This window comes from Eretmochelys imbricata, chromosome 4, assembly GCF_965152235.1.
Source record: "Eretmochelys imbricata isolate rEreImb1 chromosome 4, rEreImb1.hap1, whole genome shotgun sequence".
Lineage (NCBI taxonomy): Eukaryota > Metazoa > Chordata > Testudines > Cheloniidae > Eretmochelys > Eretmochelys imbricata.
The window spans coordinates 95,164,260-95,178,603 of NC_135575.1; the positions used below are offsets into that span (position 1 = coordinate 95,164,260).

The 14,344-nt window shown below is 48.6% G+C and overlaps 1 protein-coding gene across 4 annotated transcripts in view; it reads right to left on the reverse strand.

The window, feature by feature from the left end:
- SLAIN2 (SLAIN motif family member 2) overlaps nucleotides 1-14,073 on the reverse strand; it is a 63,364-nt gene extending 49,291 nt beyond the window's left edge. For 2 of the 4 annotated variants that reach the window (XM_077815673.1, XM_077815672.1), the window contains exon 1: nucleotides 13,455-14,072. In XM_077815673.1, the coding sequence (XP_077671799.1) occupies nucleotides 13,455-13,819 (365 nt within the window). In that variant the 5' untranslated portion in view covers nucleotides 13,820-14,072. Of the gene's footprint in view, nucleotides 1-56; nucleotides 133-13,454 lie in introns of those variants that run through there. The other 2 variants (XM_077815675.1, XM_077815674.1) reach the window with 2 other exon arrangements.
- Between the last annotated feature and the right edge of the window lie 271 nt (nucleotides 14,074-14,344).

The following is a 14,344-nucleotide window of genomic DNA, read 5'->3' on the forward strand; positions in this document are numbered from 1 at the left end:
AGATGTATACATTTAATCATATTAAAACATATACAGTTTGCATGCGTCCAGCTTACCAAGCAATCCAGATCACTCTGTAGCAGTGACTTATCCTCTTCATTATTTACCACTCCTCCAATTTGTGTCATCTGCAAACTACCAGTGATGATTTTGTATTTTCTTCCAGGTCATTAACAAAAATGATAAACAGCATAAGGCCAAGAACGGATTCCTGTGGGACCCCTCTAGAAACACACCTGTTCAATGAGGATTCTCCATTTACATTTTGAGAACCATCACTTGGCTAGCTTTTAATCCATTTAATATCTTTCAGATTTGTTATTCAAAATGTCAGGCAGTACCAAATCAAATGCCCTACAGAAGTCTAAGTATATTACCTTTATCAACCAAACTTGTAAACTCAACAAAACATATCATATTCAGCCCTGGGCAGTAGGCCTCAGGCTTCAGCTTCAGCAGTGGGTGGCAGGGCTCAAGTTACAGGCCCCCTTCTTGGAGCTGAAGCCTTTGGACTTGGGCTCCCCAGCCCAGGGTGGTGGGGCTCGAGCTTTCCCTCCTCCCCTCGCCTGGAGTGGTGGGGCTTGGGCAGGTTCAGGCTTTGGTTAGGGTGACCAGGTGTCCGGTTTTCGACTGGAACACCTGGTCGAAAAGGGACCCTGGAAGCTCCGGTCAGCACCGCCGACCAGACCATTATAGGTCCGGTAGGTGGTGCTGCGGTGCTGAGGCAGGCTAGTCCCTACCTGTTCTGGGGCACAGCGCTGCACCCCGGAAGCGGCCAGCAGGTCTGGCTCTTATGTTGGGGAGGGGGGGAGGCCACGGAGCTCCGTGTGCTGCCCTCACCCCGAGCACAGGCTCCGCACTCCCATCAGCCAGTTCTCGGCCAATGGAAGCTGGGGGGCGCTGCCTGCGGGTGAGAGCAGTGCACACCAAGCCTCCTGTCCCCTCCTGCCTACTAGCGCCGGACCTGGTGGTCGCTTCCAGTGCACACACAACGTGGCGTCAGGACAGGCAGGGAGCCTGCCTTAGTCCCGCTGCGCTGCTGACCGGGAGCCGTGCAAGGTAAGCCTGTGCCCCAGCCCTCAGCCCCCCACAAATTTGGAGCCCCGTCCTGCACCCAAACCCATCTCCGGCCCCACCCCACAGCCAGCACCCCCAGCCAGAGCCCTCACTCCCTCCCGCACCCCAAGCTCCTGCCCCAGCCCAGTGAAAGTGAGTGAGGGTTGGGGAGAGTGAGCCATCGAGGGAGGGGGAATGTAGTGGACAGGGCCTCAGGGAAGGGACGGGGGTGAGGCCTTGGGGAAGGGGTGGGGCGAGGGTGTTCAGTTTTGTGCGATTAGAAAGTTGGCAACCCTAGCTTCGGTCCCCCCTCCTGGGGTCATGTAGTAATTTTTATTGTCATAAGAGTGTCATGGTGCAATGAAGTTTGAGAATCGCTGCCCTATGTCATACTTGCATATTGTGACATATAGCAGTGTTTGTCACAACTGTATTTCTCTCCTATGTGGTGCTATTAGGTACAGAATATCTCAACTTTTGACACTCATGCCATTCTGGTTACCCTGCCTAAGCATTACAGCTTTAGGATTAAGACCTTAAAATGTTCAACTATCTATTTCTCTCAAAATTTGCCAAAGGCACTTAAACTACAATAGAATAATCACTTGCCATGATTGATTTTAAAATGAAACCTTTTTTGGTTCTTCTTTTCTCCCCAAAAACTGGCAGGGGCATAGGACAAAAAGGAGACTAAGGAGTGAGCTTCATAGATGCATTTTTGCATTAGCATATCAAGAGTTCTGAATTGGGATTCATCAATTTTCTATTCAGTCAATCAGCTGTTGGTTCAGAATACCCAGGATACACAACGCCCAGTTGATCTCTGCCCACTGGAACAAAAGAAGAGTTTATTTCAAGACGGATTTATTCCTGATTACTCCTCACCTGTATATATGCCACCATGACCCAGATGGCTCTTCACAAATGTAGTGGCGGCAATATAGCAATTTTAGGATGAGGGTGGTTGGGGACAAGGGGACAAAGGAAGGGAGGTGGAGAAGAGAATGGTCCTGGAGTCAAGTTAGCTCTGTTCAGTCATGTTAACAAACTGACAGCAAAACATCCAAAAGATGTCAGAGAGGCTGAAACATTGGATTGGATTGAGACACAAATCTGGAGTGAAGGTAGATTTGCAAATCACTGGAATAAAATTGACAGTTGACAGTCTGAACAGATAAAATAATCCACACAAAGGATATAGAGCAGGGGTGGGCAAACTTTTTGGCCTGAGGGCCACATCGGCATTCCAAAACTGTATGGAGGGCGGGGTAGGGAAGGCTGTGCCTCCCCAAACAGCCTGGCCTCCGCCCCCATCCATCCCCTGACTGCCCCCCTCAAAATCCCCACCCAATCCACCCCCCCCGGCTCCCTGTCCCCTGACTACCCACTCCCAGAACCCCCTACCACAACTAACCCCTTGGGACTCCACCCCCTGCTCCCTGTCCCATATCCACACCCCTGCCCCCTGACAGACCCTCCATGACTCCCACACCTATCCAACCCACCTTGGTCCCCATCCCCTGATGGCCCCCCGGCCCTTCCCCCCCCACTCCCTTACCATGCTGCTCAGAGCACCAGGACTGGCAGCCGCGCCACCCAGCCTGTCAAGGTTCCTTCCCCACTCCGAACTCCAAGATACAGATGTGGGGACCTGCACGAAAACCTCCTAAGCTTACTTTTACCAGCTTAGGTTAAAATTTCCCCAAGGTACAAACTATTTTACCTTTTGCCCTTGGACTTTATCACTGCCACCACCAAACGTCTAACAGATATATAACCGGGAAAGAACCCGCTTGGAAACGTCTTTCCCCCAAAAATCCTCCCAAATCCTACACCCCCTTTCCTGGGGAAGGCTTGATAAAAATCCTCACCAATTTGCATTGGTGAACACAGACCCAAACCCTTGGATCTTAAGAACAATGAAAAAGCAATCAGGTTCTTAAAGGAAGAATTTTAATTGAAGAAAAAGTAAAAGAATCACCTTTGTAAAATCAGGATGGTAAATACCTTACAGGGTAATCAAATTCAAAACATAGAGAATTCCTCTAGGCAAAACCTTAAGTTACAAACACAGGAATATACATTCCATTCAGCACAGCTTATTTTATCAGCCATTTAAACAAAACAGAATCTAACACATATCTAGCTAGATTACTTACCAAGTTCTAAGACTCCATTCCTTTTCTGTTCCAGGCAAAAGCATCACACAGACATAGAGAACCTTTGTTTCTCCCTCCCCCCCCTCCAGCTTTGAAAGTATCTTGTCTCCTCATTGGTCATTTTGGTCAGGTGCCAGCGAGGTTATCCTAGCTTCTTAACCCTTTACAGGTGAAAGGGTTTTTCCTCTGGCCAGGAGGGATTTTAAAGGTGTTTACCCTTCCCTTTATATTTATGACACAGCCGGAGGTAGCCACGCCCATAGGTGCTGACTTTTGGTTTTGTGGGTGGGTGCCCTCCCGAGGCCCCACCCCCACTCCGCCCCTTCCCCCAGCTGCCTACTGCTCTCTCCTCTCTGCCACCTTCTCCAAGCACCTTCTCTCTGCCAGTTTTGGAGGGAGGCTTTTCACATTAGAGAAAAAGGGTGGGTGAGGTAATATCTTTTATTGGACCAGCTTCTGTTGGTGAGAGAGACAAGCTTTTGAGCTTTAACAGAACTCTTCTTCAGGAAGAGCTCTGAAAGCTCCAAAACTTGTCTCTCTCTCTCTCACCAACAAAAGTTGCTCCAATAAAAGAAATTACCTCACTCACCTTGTCTCTCTAATCTCCTGGGAACAGGGCTACAACAACACAGCATACAAAAATGCAGGATTCACATGAACAGCACAGAGTGACCATCACACCAGGGCACTATTTTCAGGATTGATCTTAGCATAATGTCATCATTACACCAAGGAAGTAGCACTACCAGCCCAATGAGATAAATATAGCCACGTGTGCATGCCAAAAATTCACAGTACAAGCACACTGGAATCCACACAGCAAGATAGTAACATCAGTTTACCTCTCAGTTTAGTGGGGATACACTCAGGGACTGAGTCCAAGGGTTCAGCTAAACACATGAATACTGCAAATACTGTAAACACTGCAAATAGCTGTACTAACAGCAGGCTCTACACTGGCCCAGTAGGAGGAGTTGCATGTCAGGGCACTAATTCCCAATCCCAGTGCAAGGCAATATGGGATCCAGGCACCAGGTCTTTAGTACCAGAATTTGTACGCCCATGAGAGTGGGACAGAATTATATAAGTTACAGGGAAAAAAGCCCTCGGTGATCATCCTGGCTCAGTCCATCTCCCTGCCAATGCAGGGCTGATCCTTACTGCATGTTTTGTCCAGTATCCTTTTAAAAGTCCCAAGCCTTGGAGTTTCTAGCTGTGACACTCTATACCAGGGGTTCTCAAACTGGGGGTCGGGACCCCTCAGGGGTCGCAAGGTTATTACATGGGGGGTTGCGAGCTGTCAACCTTCACCCCAAACCCCGCTTTGCCTCCAGCATTTATAATGGTGTTAAATATATAAAAAGTGTTTTTAATTTATATGGGAGGGGGGTCACACTCAGAGGTCTGCTATGTAAAAGGGGTCACCATTACAAAAGTTTGAGAGCCACTGCTCTATACCTCGGGGGAGTGGCGTGCTGTGCTCTGTAAGCCCCATATTAATCATTTGTATATATTCTCTATATTTCGTATAAAGCATGCCATGTAAGGTATCATGGGAAACGTTATGATTTGCTGAAACCCACTATTCTATCAAAATACGTATATCATTAAAGTGTATAATGATAACCCCCGCACCCCCGTAAGAGGCAGTCACCCAGATGCCAGGGAGGGGGACCAAGTGCACTGCACGGACATGGCCACTGTCTCCAAGAGGCAGGCATCTCTGCCCAGGCAGGGAGGGCAAGCAGGGGGGCACCGAACCCCACAGCAGCCCCGGAGACATCCATTCCCCCCCCATGCCCGTCCCGGTCCAGCTGCCTGGCGGGGGCTGGTACTCTCAGTCTCTCTATGCTGCGGGGTCCGGGGGATGCTTTTGGAGACACCTCTGACTGAGCCCCCTGCCAGATGCAGAGAGCTGGGCGACAGCCGGTGCTCCCCCCCACTCCCACCACGTAGACAGCCACCTCTCAGCTGGCCACCAGCCAGCTAGCTCTCAGTACAGCCACCTGGGAAGGGGTTTCAAGGCCCTGCCCCCCCAGCCACCCTCACCCCAAGACCCCCTTTGAAATACACTTACCAGCTGCTCCTGCTTCTGCCTTTAGTTGGCTGAGAGGTTGAAGCGAGGCTGGGAGCTGCTCAGCTGCAGCGCCACAGAAAGCAGCTTGCTGCCCACAAGAAGCAGGCAGGAGAAGGAGGCGGGATGGCACCGGTGGTGGTGGGGTCACCCAGCCCCTGCCCCAGGAGCAGAGTCCCCATCACTGATTGGCCAAAAAACAACTAAACAGCCCTGTCGGAAAGAGCTGTTTTGGCCACATTGATCAGCGCAGCAGCTCAGAGCCGGAAACAGCTGATTGGCGGTGGCTCCCGGCTCTGCAAAAAACTGCTGATCAGCCCCCCGACAGCCCCACTGAACAGCTGATGGGGCCCCATAAACAGTTGACTGGTGCTTTTTCCCCTGGGTGCTCCAGGCCCAGAGCACCCACCGAGTCAGCACCTATGGCCACGCTGCTGCGCAGTCTACAGCACTGGGGCAGGTCAGCGGCTCTCACAGCCTCACTGCCCAGCAGGAGCTCGCAGCCCCGCTGCCCAGAGCACACAGGCAGCATGGTGAACTGAGGCTCCAGGAAGTGGGGACAGCAGGGGAAAGGCCAGGGGCTAGCCTCTGCGGCCGGGAGTTCAAAGGCTGGGCAGACAGGCCTGTGGGCTGGATGTGGCCCATGGGCCATAGTTTGCCCACCTCTGATGTAGAGTGAGAAAAGGGTCAAAAATGGAGCACTGAGGAACTTCCATGAAGAGTGGGAGAGAAGAGGAGGATCCACTAAATATTCAAGAAAAGGCCAGAAAATAGAAGAATCAAGAGAGAACTGTATTGTTAAAGCCAACTGAGGACAAGATTTAGAAGAGAGCACAATCAACAGTGTCAAAAGCTGCAGAGAGATCAAGTACCGGCAGTTCAAGTTCTATGTAGTAAAATAAAACTTATGGGAGGGAACATGCTTTAGGCAGAACTCTATTTTAGTTATGGAAATAAATCTAAGAGTGTCAGATTACTCAAGTGTTCTGATAGAAAAAAAGCTAGGAAACATCGGTGATGTTGCACCCTATATGATTTTATGAAAATATGCTGATGAGTGTGAATATAATGTAACTTAAATATGCTTCATACAAAAGGTCTCTTGTAAGGTATCGTTACAAAGCTCATAATCTACTGAGTGTGGTCATTCTATTTGTATAAATGTATCGCTCTTGTATCTGAAACTAGAAATAGGAAATAACTGAGGGCCTACTGTAATTATGCAAAGTGTGGGCCATTAATGGTGGTTTGGAATCTTGATGGCTCCCATCAACCAGGACAATTGACTGTGGATGGCTCTGTTTGCAGGCAAGCCTTCCTGTGAGTCAAGCTGGGAGGAATGAAGGCTTGGATTTTCACAGGACATGTGACCATGTCACCTGGTACTGAAATCCATCTTAAACCTAAAAAGAAAAGGAGTCCTTGTGGCACCTTAGAGACTAACCAATTTATTTGAGCATGAGCTTTCGTGAGCTACAGCTCACTTCATCAGATGCATACCGTGGAAACTGCAGCAGACTTTATATATACACAGAGAATATGAAACAATACCTCCTCCCACCCCACTGTCCTGCTGGTAATAGCTTATCTAAAGTGAGCATCAGGTTAGGCCATTTCCAGCACAAATCCAGGTTTTCTCACCCTCCACCCCCCCACACAAATTCACTCTCCCGCTGGTGATAGCCCATCCAAAGTGACAACTCTTTACACAATGTGCATGATAATGAAGTTAGGCCATTTCCTGCACAAATCCAGGTTCTCTCACTCCCTCAACCTGGACTTGTGCAGGAAATGGCCTAACTTCATTATCATGCACATTGTGTAAAGAGTTGTCACTTTGGATGGGCTATCACCAGCAGGAGAGTGAATTTGTGTGGGGGGGTGGAGGGTGAGAAAACCTGGATTTGTGCTGGAAATGGCCTAACCTGATGCTCACTTTAGATAAGCTATTACCAGCAGGACAGTGGGGTGGGAGGAGGTATTGTTTCATATTCTCTGTGTATATATAAAGTCTGCTGCAGTTTCCACGGTATGCATCTGATGAAGTGAGCTGTAGCTCACGAAAGCTCATGCTCAAATAAATTGGTTAGTCTCTAAGGTGCCACAAGGACTCCTTTTCTTTTTGCGAATACAGACTAACACACCTGTTACTCTGAAACCCATCTTAAACCTGGTGCTTTTCCACTGGGGGGGGGGGACGGCAGAGAGACAAAAGATTCCCGCCTTGTGCCAAAGCCATATAAGGGAGTGGAACAGAACAAAGGGGGCTGCAATCATGAGAAATCCCCTAGCTACTACCTGAGCTGGAATAAGGGCTGTACCAGGGGAAAGGATTGTGCCCAGACTGGGAAGGCATCCAGTCTGTGATGGAAGCTTATTGAAACATCTGAGGGTGAGGTTTTAGCTGCATTTAGTTTTAGGCATAGACTTGCGAGTTTTATTTTATTTTTCTTGGTAATTCACTTTTTTCTGTCTGTTACTACTTGGAACCACTTAAATCCTACTTTCTGTATTTAATAAAATCACTTTTTACTTATTATTTAACCCAGAGTATGCATTAATACCTGGGGGGGAGGGGGGAACAGCTGTGCACTTCTATCAGTGTTATAGAGGGCGAAGAATTTTTGAGTTTACCCCGTATAGGCTTTATACAGGGTAAAACAGATTTATTTGGAGTTTGGACCCCATTGGGAGTTGGGCATCTAAGTATTAAAGACAGGAACGCTTTTTAAGCTGCTTTCAGTTAAGCTTGCAGTTTGTGGGACATGGTTCAGACCTGGGTCTCTGTTTGTGGCCGCCAAGCGTGTCTGGCACAACCAGGCAGGGCTCTGGAGTCCCAAGCTGGCAGGGAAAGCAGGGGCAGAAGTAGTCTTGGCTCATCGGTTGGCAGTCCCAAAGGGGTTTCTGTGAAGCAACCCATCATGTCGTCTATTGAAGTTGTAGCAGAAGCTAAAGTTTACCAAAAATAGAGTTGCATATTTAAGAAGTCTTTTGTAGAGGTTAATAAATCAATAGTACTTTTGAATGTAAAGTTTGAAGAACCCCACAAAAGTTACCTGATTATTGCAGAAAAGCAGGTGAAATCAATATTTTTCCCATAATGAAAAGTATACAGCTTCTTGTAGGCTTAACCTCTTAACTAAGGAGATATTATAACTACTTTCATGGAAATGAAAAGAAAAAGCTGTGAAAGGTTTCCATGAATTTATTTAAACACAGGTATGGGCTCCTCAAGGAGATCATCTGCTTAACTACTGGTCTAGAAAGGAAGCTCTAAATCTACTAAAAAAAAATGAGCGCCAATGCAAGCTGACCTAACAGTGTGAAATGTATATTAAGAATTCTATAATTAAGGCAATAGCTAAAAATTCTATTTAAAAATTCCATTATGGACTGGACAGCACATTGATAATTTCATGATACATCAACATCAGATGCATTTCGATACTATGAGGGGTGCAATACAAGAACTTAAAGAGAAAAACAGGAACTCGCTTTTACTCAGGATTCTTGCTACAGTCTCCACACATTTATTTTACTCCTAACAAAGTTATAATATTTAGTTAAGAAGCTGCAAACTCCCATGTAATATAGTTACTTGGTGGTACTACTTCTTTAATCTGGAATATTGAAAGCAACTATTGTACCCCTCTAAGACCAGCTGTCACAAGTACTTCTTCATACCTTATTACAACTATGGTTTGATTAGCCATTATCTGAATTTGAAAAAACAATCCCTCTGAAATAGATACTTCTATGTTAAGGCAAGTTCACGTTCCGTTACTGTACCACATATTATCTGATTAAAAGACAAATTGCTGTTTATTAGGTCACAATGCAGAAACTGAGAGAATCAGTACAATTCGATTTTAGCAACTGAATGGGTAGCACTATCAGGTATTGTACTAGTTTACAGTATTATGTCTCAGATTCCATTTGATCACTAAGGAAACTGGGGTTCTACATCCCAGTGAAGTTGTCCAACATGCTTCTCATGATTCATTCCGACACAATTTCCAAATCATAAAGCTAGTGCCAAAGGGAGCTCAGGCCATACAAATTGGAATGTCATAATTATAGAGAGGACATCCGAATATTTGTCTTCTATATCAGATTCAAGTATAGCAGTAACTTATTTCAGAGTAACAGCCGTGTTAGTCTGTATTCGCAAAAAGAAAAGGAGTACTTGTGGCACCTTAGAACAGTAACTTAGTTCACTAATCAAAAGGGTAACTTCACTGACTGGACATGAATTGCTAGAAATAGATCCTGCCTTAATCCAAATGACTACAGATTGGCAAAGTGCATTATACGACTTTTCTACATGGGGTGATAATGACTCTACAGGGGTGTGATTTCTAAGGCTATGTCTAATTCTTACAGTCCTTAAAGCGGCACTCTAAATTATACCGGAGTGGCACTTCCGCTAAGTTAAGGTTAAGATGGCTTTCTGTTTAAAGCTCAACTGTTCTAAGAGCTCTAAAATTAATATGGTTTCTCAGACTGCCTTGAAATTTTGTGCGCCTCGTGAGGGATCAGGTTTGGTCAGTGATCCAAATTTTGGGCCATTTGACGAAAGGATTCCTGAAATACACCCCCTACTCCAAAAAAACAACCCCCCTGAAACAGTTTAAGTTAATAGTCACATACTGGCAACAATTTTTTGATCACAAATAGAGATCAAAGCAGGGCTTAGATCCTCACACCTGGAACTCAAACGCTTGCGAGTTACTAAGATGGACTGCATGCAATCCAACAGACCACTGGGGGAAATCAAATGACTAATTATTAACCAAAGATTTTATCTGTTTGGAGCAGTAGCTTTTGAAGTGCTGGGTGGTATGCCAACTGGATTGCACTGAGCATGTGCAGACAGAGAAGTTAAAAGGATTGTTAGCCTTCAATGTTCCACACCAGCTGGATGGGCTCAACAGGCTAAGCAGTACCTTTTAACCTTATACACCCAACCAGTGTCAGTTCGAGTTCTACCCTGGGCAAAAATCTGGAAAAGGTCAGAAGGCAGATTGCTAAAATCTGGTGGGGTTTTTCATTTTGTTTTTTTAAATTTTGGCAGAATGCAATCAAAGTATTTTTGTAAAAAATATTAGACATGTAAATGTTTGCTGGCAGGACATTTTAGAGGGTGAAGGAAGGAAAACAGGCAGAGGGGTTCGAGGATGCAGAGGGGGATTGAAGGAAAGAACTAAATAGGGATGGATGATCGGGGAGGTAAGGCATATGTGGAAGAGGGACTGATGGAGAATAGGGCAGGTCACTTGTCTGCCCTACATTCTCCCCACGTGTGTATGTCCGAGGATCTAAAATGTCCGAGCCTCTCCCCCTACCTGTGTGCACGCACCAGGACCTCGGGGGGGAGAAGGGGGGGTCGTCTAACCCCCTCTTCTCTAACCCCCTGGCCTTTCTGGGCAGGTCTAAGCCCCCCTCCCTCCCCCTCATGTGAGCTGGGATCCTGGATTTCTTGTATTGCTACGGGGGTCTGAACCCCTCTCTGCACGCCACCCCTGTGAGACAAGATGTGGGAAACCCCTGCCTTTCTGGGTGGGGAACTTAGAACAAACATGCTCAGAGCAAGAATCAAGAGCACACTGTTGACACTGGGATGAGTTGAGAAAAGACATGCTTGATGCATATACACTAACAACACGGGGTTGTGGGGGAAACCCCATTAAAAGGAATGGAGCAGTGCACACATCACAAGCTATTGTTTCAGGCTGTATTCATCCCCTTTCATGGGCAGAGGGTGAAACCTCTGGCTTAGGGAGACTAGCCCTCCAACCCCTCCCCTTCCAGACAGCATGGTCCCGCCCTCCCCGGGCCCAACCCCCAGAGGGGAGCGACACCAATCTTTTCTCACAAGCTTGACATTACTGTAACCAACCACTATGTTATACAACTGTCAAGATTTTGGGACACAGACCATGGATTAGATTTCTCTCACTGACCCTGTTAGCAACTGCACATTGGAAAAATTTCAAAGCATGACTTTTAACCCCATTTCTCGATAACAAAATATATAGGAGGGGTGAGGAGCACTTAGTAATCACATAGCAACTGTGCAGCCTAGCGGAAAGGCCACTGGACTGGGACTATTACTAGCTCTGCCACTAGCTTCCTGGGTGACCTCTGGTAAGTCACCACACCTCTGTGCCTTGCTTTCCCACCTGTAAAATGGGGATAATGATGTGAAGTTCTTCGAGATCTACTGATGAAAAGCACTACATAAAACTTAGGTATTTTGATTACCACCTAGCTACAGCAGCATATTAACTGCAAACTCTGGTGAGAACTATAATTGCCTAAATGGTCACTAATTCCTACTAACAAACATTTATTTAATTTTCTAGTTTTTTAAACTGAAATGGCAAAAAAAAGTCTGGTAACACAGAGTTAAGGTTGCCTGGTGAGCTTACACCCTTCCAGAATGTTGAGTTCAGCAAACCTCAAACTTCTGAAAACTAGAAAATACAGAGTTAACATAAATGCTCATGCAACTTTAGCTAGGTTCCCTGTGAGTGATGCTCCAAAACACCTATTACACATTCTCGCATTCTGCCTTTTCACTGCATTACCTGCACCTCCCCATCACTCAAACACTGTGCCTACTTCCTTAATAGAATACCACACTTATAAAATTTAACAGCCACTTCATATCCTTTTACAGCTCCTTCTCACTTCCACATAGGATACTACCTAAACCTATACTTTCCCCTACCCATCATTAAATCCGCAGACTGCTTTCATGTCCCATTTCACTACTGACAGTACCCATGAGAAGATGACTGTAGTGCCCTGCTATGACACAGCCTACACAATTTTGTACTGAAATGATGCAAACTAGAACCCCAAGATATGAATGCACCTCCTTCCTTTGATCACACTCGTGCGGGGATTCAGACCCAGATCTCTTCATATCACAATCACAGCGCTTTGACACACTTCAAACTAATTCCCTGACGATCTCATATCAAAACAGATTTCTAACAACCTGCTGCACCTATTGCCTCCACCACTCAGTACAGCTACACCTAAAACAGAAAGCAACTGGAGAGCATGCAGGTAATTCCTGTTTGCTACTTCCAGCTCCAGGGGCAGAGTTAAGGCTACGTGAACATTTACCTTAACTCTGTATTTCCTGTTTTTCCCCTGAGTTTTGCTGAACTCAATGTTCTGGAAGGCCGTAAGTTATCACCATGCAACCTTAACTCTTAAACTTTTTTGCCATTTAATAACAACTCTGAAGATGTGCAAGGCAATACATCATGGGATAAAAGATGCATGATCAAAGTGATTGACATACCAAAGATCAAGGAATTTAAATAACTACCTTTCCTGAAATGTTGCCATAACTACTGATAGAACTTGTGTGCCTGTTTTGGGTATGTCTACACAGCAACTAGACACTCACAGCTTGCCTTTTCCAGCTGACTAGGGCTTGAAGGGCTTCAGCTGTGCAGCTGTTTCACTGCTTGCGGACGTCTGGGCTCAGACAGGAGCTGAACTCTAGTACCCTGTGAGGTTTGAGGATCCCACAGCTCAGGCTCCAGCCTGAGCCTGAAAGTCTACAGAGCAGTCAAACACCCCCACAGCCCCAGTCAGCGGGCACAAGCCAGATGCTGGTTTTTCTTTGCTGTGTAGACATACCCTTAATGGATCACTGCAGTAAGTTTCTGGACAGGTACATTGATTTACCAACTCTGACCCAGAGACATTAATAGTCTTCATCTCCACTGAGAGCCTGGATAACCCTTTATACCACTTTTTTCATGGCTAAGTAGAGGCGTACAACCCCACCTGGGATTCACCAGGCAGTTTTAAAGTCTGCCCCTGACAGCAGAGAGTTTCCTACGTGTCACTGACTCTAAGGAAGTAAGCCTCTCCCCTCCAGCCTCAGAGGGCGAGACCGCTTTCAAACCATCGGGGAAGAACGACGCTCACTTTAATCCCTGTTTAGTAAACAAATGGCCTCTCTCAGCTCCCCGCACTTTGTCCCCTGAGCAGCGCTGGATCCCGGGAGGGCTGTTCCCGACAGCGCGCTCCAGGCCCTGGCCCGTGCCCGGGGGGTGGAGAGACCGGGCCCCCGGATGCCCAGCACCTGGCGGCACAGCCCAGAGCCCAGCGACCAGGCCCGCCCCCTACCCGCTCACCAGCCTGTCTCGTCCTCCTCGCAGCTGGCCAAGCGCTCCAGCTCGTCCGGCCTCAGAGGCTCCACTTCGTCCAGGAAGCTGCCCCCTTCCCCGGCTGCTGCGGCCGCCGGCCCGCCTCGCCTCTCCTCGGCGGGCGGCTGGCGGGCCCCGGCCCTGGGGCTAAGGCAGCGGCTCTCCAGTCCCAGCGGCAGGTCCCCCCGCGGGGAAGGGGTGGCGGCGCCGCTGCCGCTGGGGAGGCGCTTGGGGCTGGCGGGGGGCCCGGAGCGGCTGCGGAGCTGCTCGTTCTGCTTCTCCAGCTTCTTCACCAGCTCCTGCAGCTTCCGCACCTCCGCGTCCGCGTTCACGTTGGAGTTAATGTCCTCCATGGCAGCGGCGGCGGGACCCTCCGCCCGGCCGCCGGCTCGCTCGCGCGCGGGGCTGGCTACCTCACGGGCCGGTCACGTCTCCGGGATGGGGGGGGGAAGCAACCAGGGCCCGCCTCTACATGGCCGGGCCTGGAGGAGGCGGCGCCGCTGTGACTGCGCCGGGGCTGGGCCCGGCCTAGAGTGGAGCCGCCGCCTCGTCAGCTGCGCCGGCGGCCCAGGGCGGGAGGGAGATACACACATCCGGCCAGCGGCGCCATCTTGCCCTGCGCCCCGCCCCCAGCCGGGCGTCACGCACGCGCCCGGCACGCGGCCCGGTCCGGGACGGAGGCTCGTGCCGCCGGAAGCGCAGCGGCACAATGGCAGGGGCTGAGCGCACAGCAGGGGCCGGGCCCGTAGCCGCCGCTCCCGCTGCCCCCCGAGCGGGGCTGACCGCCGCCTGCGGAGCCTTGGGCAGCGGCGCCCGGATCAGCCTCGGTTCCTGCCGCTGTCCGAGCCCGCGTCCGCCAGCCAGCCGATGGGGGCGCT